This window comes from Desmodus rotundus, chromosome 3 (assembly GCF_022682495.2).
Source record: "Desmodus rotundus isolate HL8 chromosome 3, HLdesRot8A.1, whole genome shotgun sequence".
Taxonomy (NCBI): domain Eukaryota; kingdom Metazoa; phylum Chordata; class Mammalia; order Chiroptera; family Phyllostomidae; genus Desmodus; species Desmodus rotundus.
This window is the reverse complement of record NC_071389.1, coordinates 35,752,619-35,772,593: the sequence shown is the minus strand read 5'-3', so window position 1 is coordinate 35,772,593 and position 19,975 is coordinate 35,752,619. Positions and strand designations below refer to the sequence as shown.

The following is a 19,975-nucleotide window of genomic DNA, read 5'->3' as shown; positions in this document are numbered from 1 at the left end:
CCCTGCCCCCACCCCGGATCTTCGAGCTGCTGACAGCGGTTGTCTTGGCAACGCCAGGGCCTGGCAAGCTCTGCAGAAGGGTAACCATGGGGGGAGCAGCCCTTTCATCTCCCCGATTCGGGTACAAGTGGCCCAGCTGTCTTAAGGCTGGGCCACAGGGCCAGAGCCAGGCCACCCGGGGCCAGGCTACCCAGTGCTGGTCCCGGCCAGGAGAGGCGGTGGGAGCAGACTAGGCCCTTCTGTGCACTGACCTCCAAGGCAGGGCTTCTCATCTTTGCTCTCTCAAACTCTCCCCTGCCCCGGGAGGGGAAGAGACACACCCCAGCTGGCTCAGCGACAATGGTGAGCCAGAATCCACCTAGCCTACGGGTCTCTGCCCTCACAGAATGTTCCTGGAGGCCCACGGCCTGCCTGCAGAAACCCGAGGGCAGACAGAGCCTGCATCTCCGACATTCCACTCAGCTCCCTGTCCCACGGGGCCTGGTGTCAACCCCCTTCTCCCACCCTGGGCCCTCCTCTGGGCACGCCCCTGCTCTGAGGACTGGGGTGTCCCCAGTGGCGTCCCCTCAGCTTCACTCTGGCCCCAGTGCTCTGTGAGCCCCGTCTGCTCTTTTTCACTGCCTGGTGGAGTCGGCCAGAAAAGTGGGAGCAGCCTCTGCTGTGTGGCCACTGGCCGGTCCTCCCCTCTCCAGGCCTCACCTTATCTCTAGAAGGAGGGGCTTGCATGACAGCGGTGTTTCCTCGTGTGTGGTTCATTGGGCCACTTGTTTCTTGGGGAACTAACATATGTGGCAACCAAAAAAAGAAGTTCCTTGGCTAAACAAGTTTGTGGAGTGCTGGAGGAAACAAAGTCAGTTCAATACCTTTACTGTTGGCTTTCTCAGAGCCTTCGGCAAGCCGGTGGGCACCATGCCTCTCCAAGGGGGAAAATAAGTGTCTCGTCCCAAACATTGGGGCAGGTGGCCACCTGCCCTCTGCCCTGCCCTCTGCCCTGCCCTCTGCCTTCTCTTCCTCTGCTAGGAAACCCTGAAGGCAGCCCTTGCAGCCTGGAGCCGTGGGTTTTGTCGGCTGCTCAAAAGCAGCCCTGTGCTTAGCACAGGCAGGGTACACCTCTTCGTGAGCTCAGGAAAAGCTGGGCCTCTTGCATAGGGCCTCTGAGGAGCAGCTTCGTGCCAGGCATTGGCCTCTGGCCCAGTGGAGCTCCCAGGTCCCCAACCCTGCATGGCCATTCTGCTCTGTGTCCCAGGCCTTTCATCGCTCTCCTCACTTGCACATTCCTTGAATACAGTTCCCTCCTCCAGGAAGCCTTCCTTGACCCCTAGGCTGGGTCAGGTGGTCCTCCCCTGGCTTCCTGGCTGCTCTCTGGCCCAGGAGTGAGAACCCCTGGGTTCAGGTGCAGCCGTCCCACGGGTACGTGCTGTGACTTGGGGCAGCCACTTCTCTCTGCCCTGGTTTTCTGGCTTACAGGGTGGGAGAGCCGCACAGAGGCCTTCCAGGCTGTGTCAGGACCGAGCACGGCGGCTGCCAAGAGGGAGCCACGCCAAGCAGTTCCACCTGGCAGCCCGGACTGATCTTTGTCTTGAAGCCCCCGGTCTGCACTGGGGCTGTGGGATGAGTGTGGGTGGGGAAGGACAGCGTGAAGGATGCACATTCTCTCAGGGAAGGGCGCCCTGGGGGCGGGGAGACTGGGGGGTACTGAGTGATCATAATAACTTGGCCAGATCGTAGACTGTGGGTGTGGAGAGGGGCTGAAGGTTCAGTGGGCACCACACCTCCATTTCCGTACGAGGAGGCAGGCCCAGCGTGACTGGTGGGTAGTGTCACACCCCGCAGGTGGGGCTGCTGACCCCCCACACCTCAAACTCGCACCAGTACGCTTCCCACTTTACGCCCTGCTCCATCCTTAGCCCGCTGTCTCCTCATAGCGGTGCTGTGTGGTGAAGCAGGGATATTACCTCTGAGTGCAGGTGGAGAAAGTGAGGCTCAGAGAACTTATGTAACTTGGAAAAGGTCACACAGCCCCCAAGTGGCAGAGCAGAGTTCGACTGACTGAGGACTGTCGGCCACTTTCCTTGGCCAGTGTTCTTATTATAAATAGCCACTCCCACTTCCTTTGTCCTGGATCTCCCATTCTCCCCCACTCTGCCCTGGTATCAGCCCCTCCCCACCGCCCTCTGGAATCCCAAGTCCTTTGTGGCAGCTCATCTGTTGCCATGGCACCAGATTATGATGTCGCAGACCCTGGATGACTGTGTACTGCTCCTGGGCCGTGGAGTACAGGGACTCACAGAGGTGGGCATTGTCCAAGAGGCAACTGGCATGGAGGGACATGCATCCCTGGAAACAGGGAGCCACGGCCTCCAGCCCAGCTGGGGAATCACCCTGGGAGCTGGAGCCAAGGCTGCTGGGGCCAGGAGAGCTGGGGCCAGGAGAGCGGGGGCTGGCGTGGCTTGCTCCGACAGCCTCAAAACGCTGCCCAGCCCTCATCACTTGGCAGTGCTGATGTAGCCTCTTGATGAGGGACTGTTGGGCTCAGTTGGCCGGGATGCTCACTCAGGTCCCTCAGGAGAGCCTTTTTGCCTTGTGTCCTGTGTCAGTGCTGCGTGGGAAAGCACCATCCCCACTTGCCCAGAGAGGGAGGGAACTTGCCCAGAGTCACCCAGAGATTCAGTCTCAGCTCTGATTCCAAATCCTTCCACGTGGTTACACTTCAGACAGGCCCATCAAGGTAGTTTGGTCTAGTCCCCAACCTGAAAGTGGCATGCTGCCTGCCTCAGTTTCCCCAGGGCAGTCCATTAGAGCACAGGTTGTCATAAGCCCAGGTGTATTCTGCTGCCCACTGTGGCCACATCCAGGGGAACACCTTGTGCAGGTACCCCCAGGCTCTGCTTGATCTGCCTAGCCCCGGGCTCCTGGACCTAGTCACACTGCGTTCGCCTGTCTGGAGTCCTGATTCTTAGCCTGGACGGCTGCGATGGCAGAGGAACTTAATGGAGGGAACCTAAGCTTTGGCCACTGCCACCTGGAATTGAAATCCCATCTCTGCTGCCTTCCACCCTCACCTCTTTGATCCTCAATTTCCTTTTGTGTGAAACGGGATTCACAGCAGCTACCTGGGCATCTGGCTGTGAGGTCAAATTGTGACCCTGCTTTCACCCATATGTGACCTTGGGTGTGTAACGTAGCACCCTTAGATCTTCCCACGTGTCAAGAAGGACAAACGGGCCCTTTGAGGTGAGGTTTCCTGGTAAGGTACCTGGCACAGAGACTGGCACCCAGGACACACTCAGAGAATGCTGGAACAGGAAAAAGAAAGCACTGGGATGTGTGTTTCTTTCCTGGACGCTGAGCTTCCGGTGGAGAACACTCTGCCGTCCAGGTTAGGAAATGCCCCGGGTGCTGTGATTCACGACTGTACTTGCTTTCAGATGGTTATGAGCCATGGTTTACCAAAAGGCAGTATCGGTATCAGGCTGCTGGGGCATCGGGGTGGGAGAGGTGGCAGTCATGTGGTTCCAGAGGCAGCTGGGGGCCTGTGGGAGGATGCACAGAATCCAAGGCTGGCCACTGGGAGAGAGCTTCTGAGGAGAAGGGGAGCCCAGCTCTGGAGCGTGGGAGCAGAGGCTGGGCAGCTACGTTTCCGATGGGTTCGCCGCCCCCATAGAGAGCTACCCCGATTTAGGTCCTGTGCTGAATGTGACATAGTCCCTACATTGGAGGAGCACCAGGCCAGTAGAGGGACAGGGAAGACAGCAAACCGCGATGGACTCTGCGTTCTTGTCCCCGTTCTGCCACCAGCTGTGAGATCTCAGCCTGCCACATACAGCCCCTGGGAGGCCACAGAACACCCCATTTCCTTTGCTTCTAATTAAGACTTCCAGCCATAAAAACAGCAATAGCTGCTACTTACTGAGCATCTGCTGTGTGCCAGGAGCCCTCGTGCGTGTTCTTTACACATTACAACTTCTTGTCACTCCCCTCAGAGCCCTCTGTTTCCTTCTTCCCATTGTATAGCGAAGAAAACAGAGGCTCAGAGGTTAAGTAACAACCCCAGGTCAGACAGAAGGAGGCAGAGCTGGGACTCAGCCGCCCCACCCCACACCGTGTGGAGGCCTCCTGGGGGGCAGAAACTAAGTTGGGTGTCTTGCCCAGTAGATCGTCTCTTTCTACCACCCTGAACAGAGGACACCTTATTAATCTTGCCACAAAGCAACCGTTTGCCCTTATGACTTATTATCCCCAGCATTCTGGTGGTTGTGGACGAGGCCTCGACTCTGGGCTGGTTGGGGGAGCAGGACAGGCAGGTAAAGGGACTGAGAACTGACAGAGGGGAAGGCTTCCTGGAGGCTGTGCCCGTGGAACTGGATTTCCGGGGAAGAGAGAGGTGTGGTAAGGGCCGTTCCCTTGATGGAAGGATCCTGTTACCCTTGTTGGACTTGAGCTCTGATCTTGGAGGGCAGGACAGGCATCCCCTGTCTCCACCCGGTGCTCAGTAAAAGCCTTTCTCTCCTGTCCTCTCCTCTCGGTGATGGGGCACCCCAGGCCCTGGGGGGGGGCGGAGAAGGCCATGCGGTTTAGCGTTTCGGTCACCCCACAGTCTGCTGCCCGCCAGGCCCCTCACACCCCTCTCCTTGTCCTGCAGCCAAGAAGACCTGCACAGACAGTGACTTCACCTGTGACAACGGCCACTGCATCCCCGAGCGCTGGAAGTGTGACGGCGAGGAGGAGTGTTCCGACGGCTCCGACGAGGTCGAGGCCACTTGCAGTGAGTCCTGTCCCTTGGGCTGGGGTGGGGCCTTGCCCCGGCCCGGTTTCCATCAGTCTTCCCTGTAGGGCCGTTGGGAGGCTCAGGTGAGGCGATCTGTGAAACACAGCCCCAGACGCACTCTGTGCTGCGTCCTCGTCCTCAGGGGCTGGGGGGGGGGCGGGGTGTGCTCCTGGCAAACAGCAGGTGAGAAGGTAGCTGGTGTCTCGTGGTCTGCTTTGGAGCTTTCTTCATCCTCTTGCACGTTGGGCCCTGCTCCCATGGCGCCAGGAGCTGGGAACGGCCCCACTGAGCCTTCTGCCCAGGAGTAGCCGTAGCACATCCTCTGGGCCTCGCCTCAGCCTTCCCCGCGAAAGGACTCTAATCGTCATTCTTTTCTTTTATAAAGATTTTACTTATTTATTTTAGAGAGGGGAAGGAAGGGAGAAGTAGAGAGAAACACCAACGTGTGGCTGCCTCTCGCATGCCCCCCACCCAGGCACGTGCCCTAGACTGGGGATCAAACCAGCGCCCCAGACCCTTTGGTTTGCAGGCCGGCACTCAGTCCGCTGAGCCACACAGCCAGGGCTCGTAATTCTAACAGTACTAATGAGACCTGGTGTTTTTGAAGCCTGTACTGTGGGGCAGGCACAGTGCTACGCTCTCTGTACACATTATTCATCTTTTCCCCACTGCAGCCGCCTGAGGCAGGTCTTGTCACTTTCTGAATTTTGCAAAGGAGGACACAGAAGCTCAGAGAGGCTGAGTGACTGGCCGAAGGCTCCCCAGCCAGGACTTTGAGGCCCCAGTTTTTCCCGGTCTCCAGGGCAGACTGGGTGACAGCAAGGCAGCCAGGGGTGAGGTGGAAGGCCAGAGCTGAGCCCCAGGCCTGCCTCCCATAGTCCGGGCTTTATCTCTCTGAGATTTCTTTTCCAGGCCCTAATCCTCAAAGCAAACTTACACCAGGCAGGTCGTTCTGTGACATTTGTTAAATTAAAAAGGAGATGAGAAGGGGGTGGGGAAGGACCCAGTGGTCCTGGAGGCAGAGTTTCAGCAGAGTGAGCCTGAGACAAAAGGCTGGGGGGGGGGGGGGCGCGGGGGAGGGCGGGGGATGGGCGTGGTAATGCAGCACATAGAGGATGGTGGGGCTGGGGGAGACCTGCCTGGGTCCTCATTAGGGGTCACAGTTGCCCCAGAGGCAGGGGCAGGGACAATGGAAGCGGGTGTCCCATCTAGTCCCATCTAGGGCTGCAGCTAATGATAACTGGGTTTCCTTGTCTCCTAGCAACAGAGCTACCAGTCTCCCAGTGAGAGAGAGAGGGAGGGAGGGAGAGTAAGAGCGACCCCTGTCTGAGATGGCCCCTGGTTTCCCCCCTCTCGCCTCCTGGCACTGCAGCCCCAACCTTCCCTGTCTTGCCCCAGGCCCCATCCTTTGCCCAACCCCCCCATAGCCAAACCCAGTGCTGTCCTGGAGCTTCGAAAGGAACAAAGCCCAGCCACACCCACCGTGACTCTCTTCCTCCTGACAACCTTGGAAAGGGGATTGGATCCCCATTTAGAGAGAAGAAAACAGGTTGGGACAGGTTCACCCACCTGCCCAAGGCTACTCAGCTAACTAGGGACACAGGCGTGTGTTTTTGGGGAGGGGGGCTGTGGCCACAGGGGGCTCTTCCTCCATCGTACTCACCAGCTGGGCCAGCCCTCGCTCCAGCAGTTACCCTGGACACTGTGGGCAGAAGGGGAGGAGAGGGAGCCTCATCACTGTTATTATCCCATCCTCTTGCTGCCTGAGAGCTGTGCTCCCCCCTCCCCACACGTCCCTTTGTGTTTGATGTCCCTTTTCATTTTCCTCCTCCTCCCTCCCCCCTACCAGGCCCTGTCCACCCCTGCTCTCTGGGGCTGACTCTCTTTGCTGCCTGCCCCTCTCCCTCATCCTGCCCTGCCCCACGTTTCCTTGTCTTTGTCTCTTTGGCCATTTAGCACTTGCTGCCTTCCCATCCTTGGGAGCTGCGAGGTCCTCTGGTCTCACCCCTCATGCCTCCCAGGCCTGCTTTGTACCCAGCTCTGAGGCACTGCTATTTGACAACTGAGTAACTGGAGGCCTAGAAAATTTGAGGGCCTTGCATCCAAGACACACAGGTTGTTCCTGGCTAGTCTGCCTTCCGTGACAACAGGCTCCACAGGCTCTCTGAGGCTTGAGAGAGCACCCCATGGGAGCACAGCGAAGGCTGCATCCAGGGATTCGGGAGGCCCAGCTCTCTGGGCTCTCCCGGTGGTTTGCTATGAGGTCCTGCATACTTTTCTGCTCCTCTCTGGGCCCTGGTTTCTAAAATTCTGGAATTCTAAAGACCATGATTCTAAGATTCCTAGACTCTTAGGATTCTGAGACCCTCTTTCTCCCTTGCCTGTGCCCGGCTGGGACACGAGGCCCAGGATCCCATTTCCCATGCAGAACTGCGGGTCAGAGGCCCGCAGGCCTATGGGTGGGGAGGGCTGCCTGGAGGAGGCAGGCCAGGGTGGGAGCTCGAGGGTCAAGCAGAACTGGGAGCAGCAGGACCTGGTAAGCTGGCTTGCTCACAGCTTCCTGACTGAATGGGAACCCCGCAGCCAACCCCACTGCCCATTTAATTGGTGTTGTCATAGCAACCTTCACAGCCTACCAGGTTTCTGGGGACTGTGCCAGGATTGAGCCCCTCCCCCGCCAAAGAAAGATTATAGGCAGTAGTAAAATGAGGTGGGGTACGGTGTTTGATGTATTTGGGATCAGGCCCTCTAACCTGTGAGGCAAATTGCCCAATCCCTCTGGCCCTCGGCTTATTCATCTTTAAAATGGGGGTAATGGTACCTGCCTTACTGGGGACGCCAGACCGAGTGAAAAACGTGCACGCTGAGTGTCGGTGCTGGAGAAACCGGCAGTGTTGGCTTTATTGTTGTGTTTTGACTTCAGGCCCTTTCCCTCACATACAGTGGTTTTAAATCGGGGGATAGTATAAGTGAGGGGGGGTTGCATCAAGAGGGAAAGGGATTTGAGAGCAGCTCCCCAGTCTTCTGTTCCTCCACCATGTCATCTACCCCTAGCTGGCTGGGGTTTCTCCCAGCTCTCTGCCCTTCTGGTTCTGGATTCGGTGTCTACCAAATGTAGCCAGGAGTCACAGTAGGAAAGCCTGGGACATTTGCCTAATGAAAGTAGCATTTCAGCTCTAATTATAGCTCACTTGATTGGGGCTTCTCACCCACCTTCAGGCATCTGTTGGGAGGGGAGGCAGTGGAGAGAGTGGTTCAAGGTGAATGAGTTACAGTCGTGGGTGCTGCTCTTTGAAAAGGGGGTTTTATTCATGAATCTTAGAACCTTTCCACCTGGAAGAGGACCTCACTGATTAACCAAGAGCACCTTCCTATATAAGAAGTGGAAGCCCAGAGTTTTCTGTGCCCACCAGCACGCTAGGGGTTGACCCAGCTACCAGTACTGTGTCTGACCCCATGTGAAGGAGCTGGTGCAGCTGCCCCTTCCACATGGCGGATGGTCTCGTGCCCCGCTTCCTGGGGCAGCGGCTGGACACTGACAGTTTGCACTACCTGAGCTCTGGTCTCCTTGGAGCTGGCAGTCCCCCTTTGGAGGCTGTCTGCCCCTAAGCCTCACGTGACCGACACTGCGGGCAAGTTGCTCAATAAGCAGCCGTCAAGCACTTCCATTCTTCTACTCGACAGACATTCCCCTTTTTATTAATTTGTGAACTTGTGAATTAGAGAAAGTACCCGTGGGTTTGGATTTCTGGGGCAGGATGCTCTGGGAATTTACCAATGCCTACAGCCGCTCCAGCGAGCCAGACCCTTGCCGGCTCTGCAGAATTCCTGACGTCTGAAACAGTGGACTCCTCACTCCTGCCTCTCAGAACCTAGGCACACATGGACAGCAGAGGGAAGGCCTCCCTCAGGAATCGGCCCTTGGAGAAAAAGACAGGGGGGCAGAGACAGAGACAGATGGAGAGAGAGAGAGACGCGCGTTCAGGGCGGGGGCTGATCCTGGGCCCTGATAATGCACATCCCCAGGAGTGAGACCTCCCAGCCCTTTGCATTTGCATTTTATGAAATAAAACAAGGGCAACTGCTGTTTCCTGAGCTCTGAGTTTGTTCCAGGCTCAGAGAATAGAAATTTTCAGATGTTCCTCCATTTAAACCACCCCCCACCGACTCTGGAAGATTATGTCTCCCTGTTTTCAGATGAGGAAAGCCAGGGTGCAGAAAGGTTAAGTGACTTGTGAAGGAACTTCCTTCTAGTAAATAAGGTTTGGACCCAGGTCTGACTTCAAAACCCACACTCTACCTCCTGTATCGTACTGCCCGGGGCCTTTGGCGTTGGTCATCCAGAAAGTAGACATCAGATGGCCAGCGGCCCTCCTGCAGACCCTGCCTGCCTGAGCAGGGGCCCCGTGCGCTCCTTCCACCAGGACCCCTCTCCATCCCGAGGATGTCAGGGAGACTGACGGGGCAGGGGTGGGGACCCATGGGGCCTGCCTTTCCCTTGTGGTGGTGAAGTGCAAAAAGTCAGGCAGTGAATTTCAAGTCAAGACCTGGGAAGGAAGTCCAGCTCTGCCCCTCACTGCAAGACGTTGAGCAAATGACTCACCCTCTCCAGGGTGTGTTTTTCTCATTCATAAAATGAAAGCAATGATCGTACCCACTTCATAGGGAGATACTGCACTTACCCACTTCATAGGGAGATACTGCACTTCCCAAGGCTAGGCAGTGAGAGGCCTGGCCCAGGAGCCTGGAGAGCGAGGCTCACGTTCTGGCTTTGGGGAGGAGCTACATCACAACCGAGACAGGAAGGTTCCAGGAAGGACTGGCAGTTTGAACAGCCAGCATGCAGTAGCCGCAGCAGGCCCCTTCCCCTGGCTGGCCTCTGTCTCCTGTCCTCTGATGTCTGCTCCTCCGTGTGACCTCCAAGGCCTCCCGAGTCCTGGCATTCCAAGACGGTCCCTTTGCTCTTTGAGGGCAGGAGGGCTGGATGGAGTCAGGCACTGCTGAATCCTTGAGAGCCTGTCATTAGAGCTGTCTATTTAGGGACACAGCAAATGTCTTATTAATTATAAAGAAAGGCAGCAGACAGCTTGTTTAATCATTGTCCTTGCTGAAAGGTTATGCAATTAACTATATAAATATTCATTAAAAGTTCAAGCGGCTGCCTGCTGCAGTGGGGTCTGCAGGACCAAGCCCCCACAGGTAGGGTGGATGGTCAAGGACACTTTAGTCACCTGGGCTTTGGGGCAGAGTTTGGAGCTGGTTGGGAGCCACTTCTCCACCCACAGGAACCTGCGGGGCTTGATGGAAAGGGCGGGGCTCTAATCAGAGGAACCTGGACTCCGCCTCTCACTGCTGTGCATCTTGGGGCCATTACAGTACTTGGTCTCTCTGAGCCTCAGTTTCCTTGGCTGCAACATGGATGAGGGACCGCTCCCCTGCTTCGCTCCGTGGGCAACGCTGACATGACCATCTTTATGAACGGTGCCCTTGGAGCTTACGCTTACAGCCTTCAGGGCCTGTTCACCTGGCAGGGTGAGGATGAGAGTGAAGTGGGAAACCATCAAGTGCTCTGCGTGGAGCAGCCTGACACCACGGAGGTGATCCCTGAATATGACTCACTTCCAACTCTCCTGCGAGGTGGTTTCCTGACGCCCGGCTCAGGGATACCCTGTCCCTTGTCCCTCCATCCCAGTGATCTCTCAGGGACTTGCAAACATAGAGCATCGCTATGACTTCTCTAGGAGTGGATTTCAAAGGGACGAAGTATCCCATATCTTTTGGACTTGCAGAATGATAAAACCTGGGTGTTCTCAAAGCAGGTGCGTGGGAATCACCGGGGTGGGGGGAGTTGCTAAAATGGAGATTTCTGGGCTCTGTCCTCGAAGTCTGGATTCCGTCTACTATGAGCTGGGGCCCAGGAACCCGCATTTCTCACATCCCCACACCCTCACCCCTTAGTGAGGACATGGGAAGTGCCGGTCTGCTTCAGCTCCCTTGTGTTCTGGTGGGCCCTGAAGGGGATGTGCCTGCAGTGTGTTGGTCACAGAGGGGCTCTAGGAGAGCCCCACTTCCAGACTCCCAGGCCCCTCAACACCCGGCATTGCAGCCCCAAGGCTACCCCAGGCTCAACCCAATAGTCGTCTGTTAAGGGAAATTTCCGTAAAATGAATCCTGTGAATCCCGTACTCCCGATGGGCGGCCTTCTATGTCATGAAATGTGCTGTAGAGATAACTCTGCAGGGGTCCACACCGGGGTCTAAGGAGCTCCTCTCTCATGGCACAGTGGTGTTTGGAGACCTGGACTCGGACACCTGTCCCCACCCATCTTGTCTACGTCGTTTTCCCCATCCCTTATGGCCTGTCCCCCCAGCTGTGGAGGAGAGTAAACTGGTCTGAGATCGGAGAGAAGAGCTGAGGGCCAGGTGACACCCACCCACCACCTTCAGGTGCAGTGGACTCCGCCCAGTCTCTGGCATCAGACACAGCTAACTGAGTCCTCACTCTGTTCTTAACCAGCGGTGTGACTTACCGCTGGGCCTGCTGCACAGCAGTGCCCAGTAGATCTCACTGAGAGAATAAAGGAGTCCTCACCTGGTACGCTGCGGATTAAGTGTCATCCGTGCCCACGGGACTGGGAGTGCTAAGTCCTTTCCAGACATTAACTTAGCATCATAACAATCCTGTGAGGTAAGGAATAGTGTTATCCCCACTTTATTGGCACAGAGATAAGGGTCGTTGGCTGAGCTAGATAGCCAGTGACTGACCAAGCTAGGATTTGAACCCAGGCAGCAAAGCTCCAGAGCCCATACCCCCGGGCTCCGTGCTGGAGGCCGTAAGATAACTCTCACCCTGCCGAGTTATCGTGAAGACTGAGACTGCCCAGCGCATCCCGGAGACCATTGTGTTCTGGCCTCTTGTACACCCTGAAAGGCAGTCAGGAGCCAGCCACCAAGGTCTGGGATGTATCTGCCTTGGCTGGGTCTGTCACATGGGTCATCCTGAGATGCTCCAGGCGAGAGGCATCCGCAGCCCTGATCAGGGTTCTCATTCTTTCTTCCAAATTGAGAATCAGCCCTGGGGCTTCAAGCCCCTGATTGAGTCAGTCTCTGATTGCGGCTGCAGTAATTAGAGCTGTGTGGTCCCACGGGACCCTGCCACTCTGCGGCTGCTCTCAGCAGCCGGCTTGCACTGTCACCAGGAGAGGGACTTGGGGAGGGGTGGGTCGTGTGGGGGGAGCTTTTGGGCCATGTTGAACCCCTCGGATCTACGGGTTCGGATCATGGAGTCACTGATCCGAAAGGCAAACCGAGGCCCAAATGGGGCATGTCTCACTCAAGGACGCACAGCTGGGAAATGACAGACGCACGAAAGGCATGGCAACTTCGTGTTTCTGGAGCTTAAAGGGGAGGTTTAAAGCGGTGGGAGGTGGGGCTGGTGAGGCAGGCAGGGGTTGACCGGATCTAGGAGGCTTGAGTGCCAGGGACGAAGGGGACACGAAAAGGAATTAGACAAGGCAGCGGTGGATAGAGGATCCAGACAGTCTTAGGGGCAGACGGGCTTCTCAGATGAAGAGACTTGACGCACGAACAGGGAGGCTTTGATGGATTCCCAGGGCCTCAGGCCAGGTGGCTGGGGCCAGGCAGTAGGGCTGGTTGGCACCATGCCCTGTGTCCTCCTTGGCCAACCCGTGCACATGTGTCTGTCTCCACAGCAAAACAGGTGTGTCCTGCAGAGAAGCTGAGCTGTGGACCCACCAGCCACAAGTGTGTGCCCGCCTCGTGGCGCTGTGACGGGGAGAAGGACTGCGAGAGTGGAGCGGATGAGGCTGGCTGTGCCACCTGTGAGTCGGGGTCAGATCCCCCAGGGTCTGCCCAGCGTGGTCAGGCAGCCCCGGGGCGGGGGGCAGGGCTCGTTGGTGGAGAAGAAAGGGTGGTGATCAGGACACTAGGATGGCCAGGCACTTCGGAGACATTTCCTCCTTTCATCCTCACAACCACTTCACAGGCAGCCATTATCATTCCTGTCTTGTGGGCAAGGAAACTGAGGCTCAGACAAGTGAGGAAAAGTACCCAAGCCTGAGCAAAGGCACTGAGATTCAAATTCAAGTCTGGACAGCAAAGCGCTTGAGTTTTTAGCATGCCTGACATTCGCTCATCCATTCCATATGTCTCCACTGATCTCTGAGCAAGGGCAAGGAGAACAGACGGGGCCATAGCAAGACGTGGTGGTGGCCTGGGCCAGGGCACTGGCAGTGTCTGGGGCCGGCGGGGGGGTATGGGGGTGGGAAGAGGATGACGGATTCCTGAGGTGTGAAAGACTGTTGCTGAAATCTCGGATTTGAGCGCAAATGGCGCAGAGTGGAGAAGACATCCCAGCGGCCTTGGCAGGGACAGATGGAGGTGGTCACTGGGACAGTTCCACATCACTGAGCTTCAAGCACAGGATTATCTCCATCCCAGAGAGCAGGCCAGCAGGTCCTAGGCCAGTGTGGAGCGTGGCTGGGCCACACTTGTTTTAATTTGATGGGCACCTACTGTGTGCAGGGCCTGAGCCAGGCTCTGGAAAGGCCTCCACAGTCCTCCCTCTGGGAACTCCTAATTAATGGGGGAGACAGACTGGCTGTTGATAACTCGGCTGTGAGGCTGGGCTGAGATATGGGCCTGGAGCTTTTGCCAGGCACTTGCCCACCACTGTCTTCCTCTCTACTTCTTTCGCCAACTTCTGTATTTGCATGTTACCCATCATCCTTCCTGGCCCAGGGAAAATGCCAGCTCCTCTGGAGGCTTCTGAGTCACAGCACTCTTAAGATTTTAAGTCTGGAGTTTGGATGTGTCTGAAGCAGGAAGCAGCTGGGTATGCGGGAAAGATCCTGGCTGGGGCCAGCCGTTTCAAAGCCCCAGTGATGGCGTCGGCTCTTTTCTTCAGCTGGATAATTTTGTGGGGCCTCACCACCAGTGAGAATACTCTCACCTCCTCACCCCCATGACCAGGTGTTTCCTTGGTCATGAAGGCCATCGGCCACTATTGCAGGGGGTGGGAATAGTTCCAACCAGGGCATGTGGCAGCAGGAAAGTTCCCTGTTAACTAAAGCAGACAGGGGCGTTAGAAGGTTTCAGTGGGCTTCTCTGCTACAGCTCGCAACCACCTGGACAAAGGATAAACAGTGCGCCCCTCCTCCATGGTTAGAGTTAATGACGTTTGTGAATGCTGTGAGTGGCGTCTCTGGGCATAGGCCTGAGAATATAGGTCTTAAGCTGCTGTCAGTGTCAGAACCTTACAGAGAAGTCAGCATAAAGAAGCACTTCCTTTCAGAACTCTGAACACAGAGAGTCCTCCCGGTCTGGACATGCAGAAGCTGAGTCTGGTTGGGGAGGAGGCGAGCTAGTCTAGGCATCAGCAGAGTCCCGAGGGGCAGACGCCACGGGGCTGTGTGCTCTTCCCGCCAATGCCTCAACATCCCAAAGCCCAGAAGGGGAAGAACGCAGCTGTCATAAACTTGACAGCCCTGTCAGTAACACATGGCGTGAGCTGCCCACATTGTGAAACTGAAGGCATCATTCCTTTTTATGTTCAATAACATGAAAAAATGACATTGTTCCGTCAGAAAATAAAAACAGACTCTTAGCGCCCCCACATGGAGAGGTATGGTGCTGTCACCTCCATTTACCTTGGGCCACAGGCTTGCCCCCACCTTAGCCCCCCAGGGGCCTTGTTCTTGACCTCTGTGTTAGGAATGAGGGGAGGAGGGTGGGAAGGAGCTGCTCTGGAAACAGCTTGTACTCCAGGAGAAAACCAGAACGCTGAGAGGAGTCAGAATAGGCAGGAAGAGCCCCTAACCTGACTTCTGTTTCCCTTGTCAGCCTGCACCGTGTGACCCTGGGAAACTTGCTCCCCTCTCTGGGCCTCAGGTTCCCATCTGTAAACTGCAAGTTGGGCTGGTGATCTCCAAGGCCCTCCTAGACACTGCGGCTCAGAGCGGTCCACAGGAGAGAGGGGAAGCCCAGGACCCCACCTGTGCCATTAACTACCATACACCCCTAAATCAGGCCTCACGCCCAACCTGGTCCAGCACCCACTCACAATCCACCCACCCACTGCAGAGAGCTCTATGCCAGGCCCTCGGGGCAACGCCGGGTTGATCTCAGAGCCTGTCCCCATGCAATGTAATTTGTGGTCACCGGGCAGATGGAGAAGGCCATGAGACCCAAATACTGAGCATGATGTGAAAGGCGCCCGACAGGAGAAGAGAGGTGGAGGGCGGCTTCCCAAGCAGGGGAGCATGAAGTGTGTTACAAAAAAGTGTGTCGAGGACTTTGGGCCCTCGACAGATGAGAATTCATCAGTGTACAGTGTAGAGACAGTGGTGTGCAAGAGGTGTGGACGCAGCAGATGGAACAGCTTGAGCCAAGGCCCAGAGGTGGGAACGTGTGCAAATGATCTAGTGTGACTGAAACCAGGGTGTGTGCAAGAGTGAAGTAGGTAAAGGGACAGAGTGGTGGCTCCACGCCAGTGGCCTTGGATGCCAGCCCAGGGGACTGACTTAGAGGGTAGGTGCCGGCAAATGGGGGTGGGGTGGGGAGGATGAGTTGTGCTGTGAGGGGACAGCCATGGACCTTGTTCCCTGGAAGAGTCAGTGTCCTGTTACATTTCATTTCCTAGGAACATCACAGAGTACTTTGAGACAGGCGGCGCTCTGTCACTTTAGAGACTCCCAGTGCCGCCCTCCCCCTGGCAGCAGGACAGGAATTCCCATTCTCGTGAGGCTGGGGAGGCTCAGGGAGGGCGAGTGTGTTGCCCAAAGTCACCCCCTATAACCCCGGCAGGACCGGATGCCCCATTTGCTGTTCCCGACCGCACGTCCACCATTCAGCCCCCTGGTAGGGCTTATTCTGGCCCAGAGGTGAGGGTCCGGGCCCCTGCAGCGGACCTGCGGGCCGGGTCGCTGGAGATGGGGTCCGGCGGGCCGACCGGCTCTCTGTCCCGCGCAGTGTGCGCCCCGCACGAGTTCCAGTGCAGCAACCGCTCATGCCTGGCCGCCGTGTTCGTGTGCGACGGCGACGACGACTGCGGCGACGGCAGCGACGAGCGCGGCTGCGCTGGCCCGGCCTGCGGACCCCGCGAGTTCCGCTGCGGCGGCGAGGGCGGCGCCTGCATCCCGGAGCGCTGGGTCTGCGACCGCCAGTTCGACTGCGAGGACCGCTCGGACGAGGCGGCCGAGCTCTGCGGCCGCGCCGGCCCCGGGGCCACGTCCACGCCGGCCGCCTGCGCCGCCGCCCAGTTCCCCTGCCGCAGCGGCGAGTGCGTGCACCTGGGCTGGCGCTGCGACGGCGACCGCGACTGCAAGGACAAGTCGGACGAGGCCGACTGCCGTAAGCCCCGCCCCTCCATAGCGCCCGGCCCCGCGGCGGAGGCGCCCGGCGTCTGCCAGGCGCGCCTCCCTCTGCTTTCCTGCCCAAGTAACCCTGTTTCACTGTGGTGGAGACCAAGCGTGGTGAAAGTGAAGTGGCTACTAAGCCGCGGAGCTCAGGTCTAAGTACAAAGGTCAAGGGTCTTCGGCGGTACCTGTGTCCCTCGATGATGCCCTCGCTGTCATACCTCCCACCCCTGCCCTTTTCAGTCCCAGGCAGTCACCCACTAGTTCCATCGCAGGGAGACCTTGGTACACCCAGGAACTTGCGCAACCCTCCCACCCGCTGGGCCGGCTCATCCTTCAAGGACTCTCCCAGAATCCTCCGACCTTCCCAGCTGGGCTGGGTCTGCCCCTAGGCTCCTGCAGGTCCCCAAGCTGCCCTCTCTTACAGCATATCCCACCCTGTTATGCTACCCTCTGTATTCCTCAACCCACCTCTGCACCCTTGATTTTCTAGAGCAGAGGTCCCCAACCTTGTCGGCACCAGGGACTGGTTTTACGGAAGACAATTTTCCGAGGAGGTGGGGGAGGAGGGGATAAGAGGCGGAGCTCAGGCGGTAGGGCGGCCCTGCAGCCTGGTTCTCAACAGAACAGGATCGGGGGTGGGGGTGGGGGGTGGGGGACCCCTGTCCTAGAGGATGGGGAAGCTCTTAGTAGTCCGTGGGTTCCCAAGCCTGGCAAGCACGGCACACAGCGAGTGCTCAGGAAGGCTTTGCTAAAGGGACGAAGTCATTAAAAAATGAGCACCAAGGCAAAAGAAGACCACGCGTCCTCTGGAGGTGTAGCCCTGGGGAGAGGCAGTAGACGGAGAAACAGGAGACCTGGGTTTTAGTCCTGACTCTGCCAGCCAGAGTGCTGTGTGACCCTGGGTGAGGCCTTGCCCCTCTCTGAGCTTCAGTCTCCCTATCTGTATGGATGTGCCTTGGTCAGGTGTCCTTTGAGAACTCCCAAGCTCAGCCACTGCCTCTATTCTTTCCAGGGGCAGGTACGGGGTGGGGGCAGAGCTGTTCCAAAGCCATGTTGGGTCTGACCCTCTCTCCTTGGCTCTCCTTGCAGCACTGGGGACCTGCCGTGGGGATGAATTCCAGTGTGGGGATGGGACCTGTGTCCCTCCAATCAAGCGCTGCAACCAGGAACAGGACTGTCCGGATGGGAGTGACGAAGCTGGCTGCCTAAAGGGTGCGTGTGGTCAGAGGCAGAGGGGCAGCATCCTCCACGAGAAGCCTGACCTGTCCCCGAACTCGGGCAGAGAGAGCAGAGTTGGAAGCTGCCTGCCCCTGGTCCCTGAGGGGCATCATTCCCCAGAGCGTCACTTGCCCCCAGACCACCCGGATCCCCTCCCCAGGGCCCTAGTGGATCCAGAACTGGATTTTTAAGGACTTTGCCAAAGCTGAAAGAAGCCTACAGGGACATGAAATGGCACTGCAGGAAGTCCAGCCCCCACCTTTTGTCCATGTCTAAGTCTCCAAGTCCCAGACTGGGCAGAGGCTGAGTCATCCTCCCCAGGGAGCCCCCTTAATTCGCAGATGGCTCTTCTGGTCATCACTCACCCCTGCAGGAGCAGGGGCCCTGACCTACTGGTCTTCTGGGGAAATGCGCAGTGAGGCAGCCTCCCCTCTCCAGGGCCCCTGGCACATAGGTCCCCTTCAGGAGGTGGTTGGTCCAGCCCCCAGGGTGTCTGTTGAGCTGTTGCTTCCCCCCCGCCCCCAGGGTCCTGGTACTACCATATCAGATCCAGACTCCCAGCCCTGCCCCGCTGGCTGATGCTTGGGCATCCTGGGCATCCCTGGGGTCCTGTCCTGGGAGCAGAGCTGCTACCAGCCCTGCAGACGCTGGGGCTGGAGCTCCACTCACCACCCATGGGCCCGCCCAGCCTCCCTGCCGAAGGTCTCACAGGCGCTGTCTACTCTCTTGTCTGGCCCGACAGAACCAACATGTGAGGGTCCCCGCAGATTTCAGTGTAAGAGTGGAGAGTGCGTGGACGGCGGGAAAGTGTGTGATTCTCAGAGGGACTGCCGGGACTGGTCGGATGAGCCTCTGAAAGAGTGTGGTACAGTACCTGTCTACATCCACCTGCTGGACTAACCCTCCCTCCCTGCCTCCTCCTGGCAGCCGAGCCCCGGCCCTCGCCTGCCCCTCTGCACACCTTCTGTCCTGGCCGTCTCTCTGGACTCGGTGCTGTGTTGGGGCCTCTGACTGAGCTCTTTGCCTTTGGGCCTCTTGTTCTGCATATCTACAAACACAAGGCCTTTCCTTTCCAGCCCAGATGCTCAAAAATTACGCTTCCTATCACAAACCCAGCCTCTGCTCCTTTCACATCAGACCTCTGAGTGTGTGCTCACTCCGGAGCCTTCTCTCTTACTTAGTGTTTCTGCCCTGCTCTCCTAACCAGGGCCCTGGCCTCTGAGGCCTTCCACCCCCTACAGTAGGAAAAGGTGGGAATAGCAGGCAGGTGGACCACTGACGGACGTGCCGAGGCCACCTGGCTCAGATGAGGGGAGGACAGGACCAGCAGTAGAGGGTAGCGTCATCCTGAGCCCCGAGGAGGTTGGACTTTCTGGGACCCAGACTTACAGGCCGGGCAGGAGTAAGGGGCAGGAGATGGCTGTCCCGGTGGCTAGAGTTGTCAGGGTGGGTGCCTGGCTGGGGAGAGCAGGAGAGTCTGGGCTGTAGGTGGGGTGGGCCCCCAGAGAACATGCAGGAAACGCAGTGTGGGCTCCAGGAATGTTCATTTCTGAGGTCAGGGGTTTGGACAGGGAATGCCTGGGAGGACAGAGCCTAGGGCAAACCCTCCCTCCCTCCCTTCCTGGCAGACATGTTTTCACCCAGCACCTCCCCTCCAGGGCACTCAGAAGAGCTTCATGCTCTGGAATGCCATAGGAACGGCATGTTTCTGTCCCTGTTGAGGATTTTGAAATTGATTTTGAAAGGAGGAGTAGCTGGGTGAAGGTCACTCAGCCTGCACTTGAGCTTGCAGATGACAGATTCACACCCCAAGGCCCTGCCACGAGAAGTCCTAGAAGAAGGAACCCAGGGAAAAGAGGGAGCAATGGAGCCCAGCCCCACCCCACCCTGCCCGGACTTGGAATTAGCCAGGGACTACTAACCTACTCAACTCTTCTCTCTCGTCTTTGGCATGACTCACCCATGAGAAGTACGTGCGTATGTGTCTGTGTCTGTGCTGGCGAGAGGCCAGTATCTGCATCCAGGGCTCCTTCTCTGAGTCAGGCAAGGGGATTGCATCACGTGTCTCCGTGTGTGCTCCTACGTCCGCGTGAATGTCTGTGGAGTCCACGGGCCTGTCCGTGCCTCTGCACGTGAGCTGGTGTGTGTGTGCATGCAGACGCGTGCATGTGCTGGGAGAGTGACGCTGCCCCTTCCTTCCATGGGGACGTGGTGCTGGGCAGGCCTCTCCGGACCACCTGCCCCCCTCCTCCCCCGCAGGTCCCCCAGAAGAATCACCTCCAGGCTAGATAGAACGGGCAAGGCCCAGAGATTCCCCCTCAGCTGCCACCTTGGTTCTGCCCTTCCAGGGGAGGGTTGACAGGGAGCGACAGGGCCGGACCCACCACTCATTCCCTCCCTGACCACCTGAGCCCCGGAGGACTCTGTGCTCCCCCTTGTCCCCTGCCCGAGCCGTCCTGCACATGCCGTTGCATCAGTGTTCAGGAATAGGAGTGCTGAGTTGCTGCTGCCTGCAAAGGCAGAGGGAGGAAGTAGGTGAGTGCATGAATGGGGCAGGGAGTGAGGAGTGAACAAATGAATGGACAACGCTGAGGGAATAACACGGATGGCGG

General features: G+C 57.6%; 1 protein-coding gene across 14 annotated transcripts in view; it reads left to right on the top strand.

Moving 5' to 3' along the window:
* Positions 1–19,975, top strand: part of LRP8 (LDL receptor related protein 8) — a 73,514-nt gene that overhangs the window by 28,283 nt on the left and 25,256 nt on the right. For 4 of the 14 annotated variants that reach the window (XM_053920763.1, XM_053920762.1, XM_053920767.1 and 1 more), the window contains exons 3-7: positions 4,643–4,765; positions 12,480–12,608; positions 15,757–16,137; positions 17,235–17,357; positions 18,106–18,228. In XM_053920763.1, coding sequence (XP_053776738.1) covers positions 4,643–4,765; positions 12,480–12,608; positions 15,757–16,137; positions 17,235–17,357; positions 18,106–18,228 — 879 coding nt within the window. The remainder of the gene's footprint in view (positions 1–4,642; positions 4,766–12,479; positions 12,609–15,756; positions 16,138–17,234; positions 17,358–18,105; positions 18,229–19,975) is intronic. The other 10 variants (XM_053920769.1, XM_053920768.1, XM_053920766.1 and 7 more) reach the window with 3 other exon arrangements.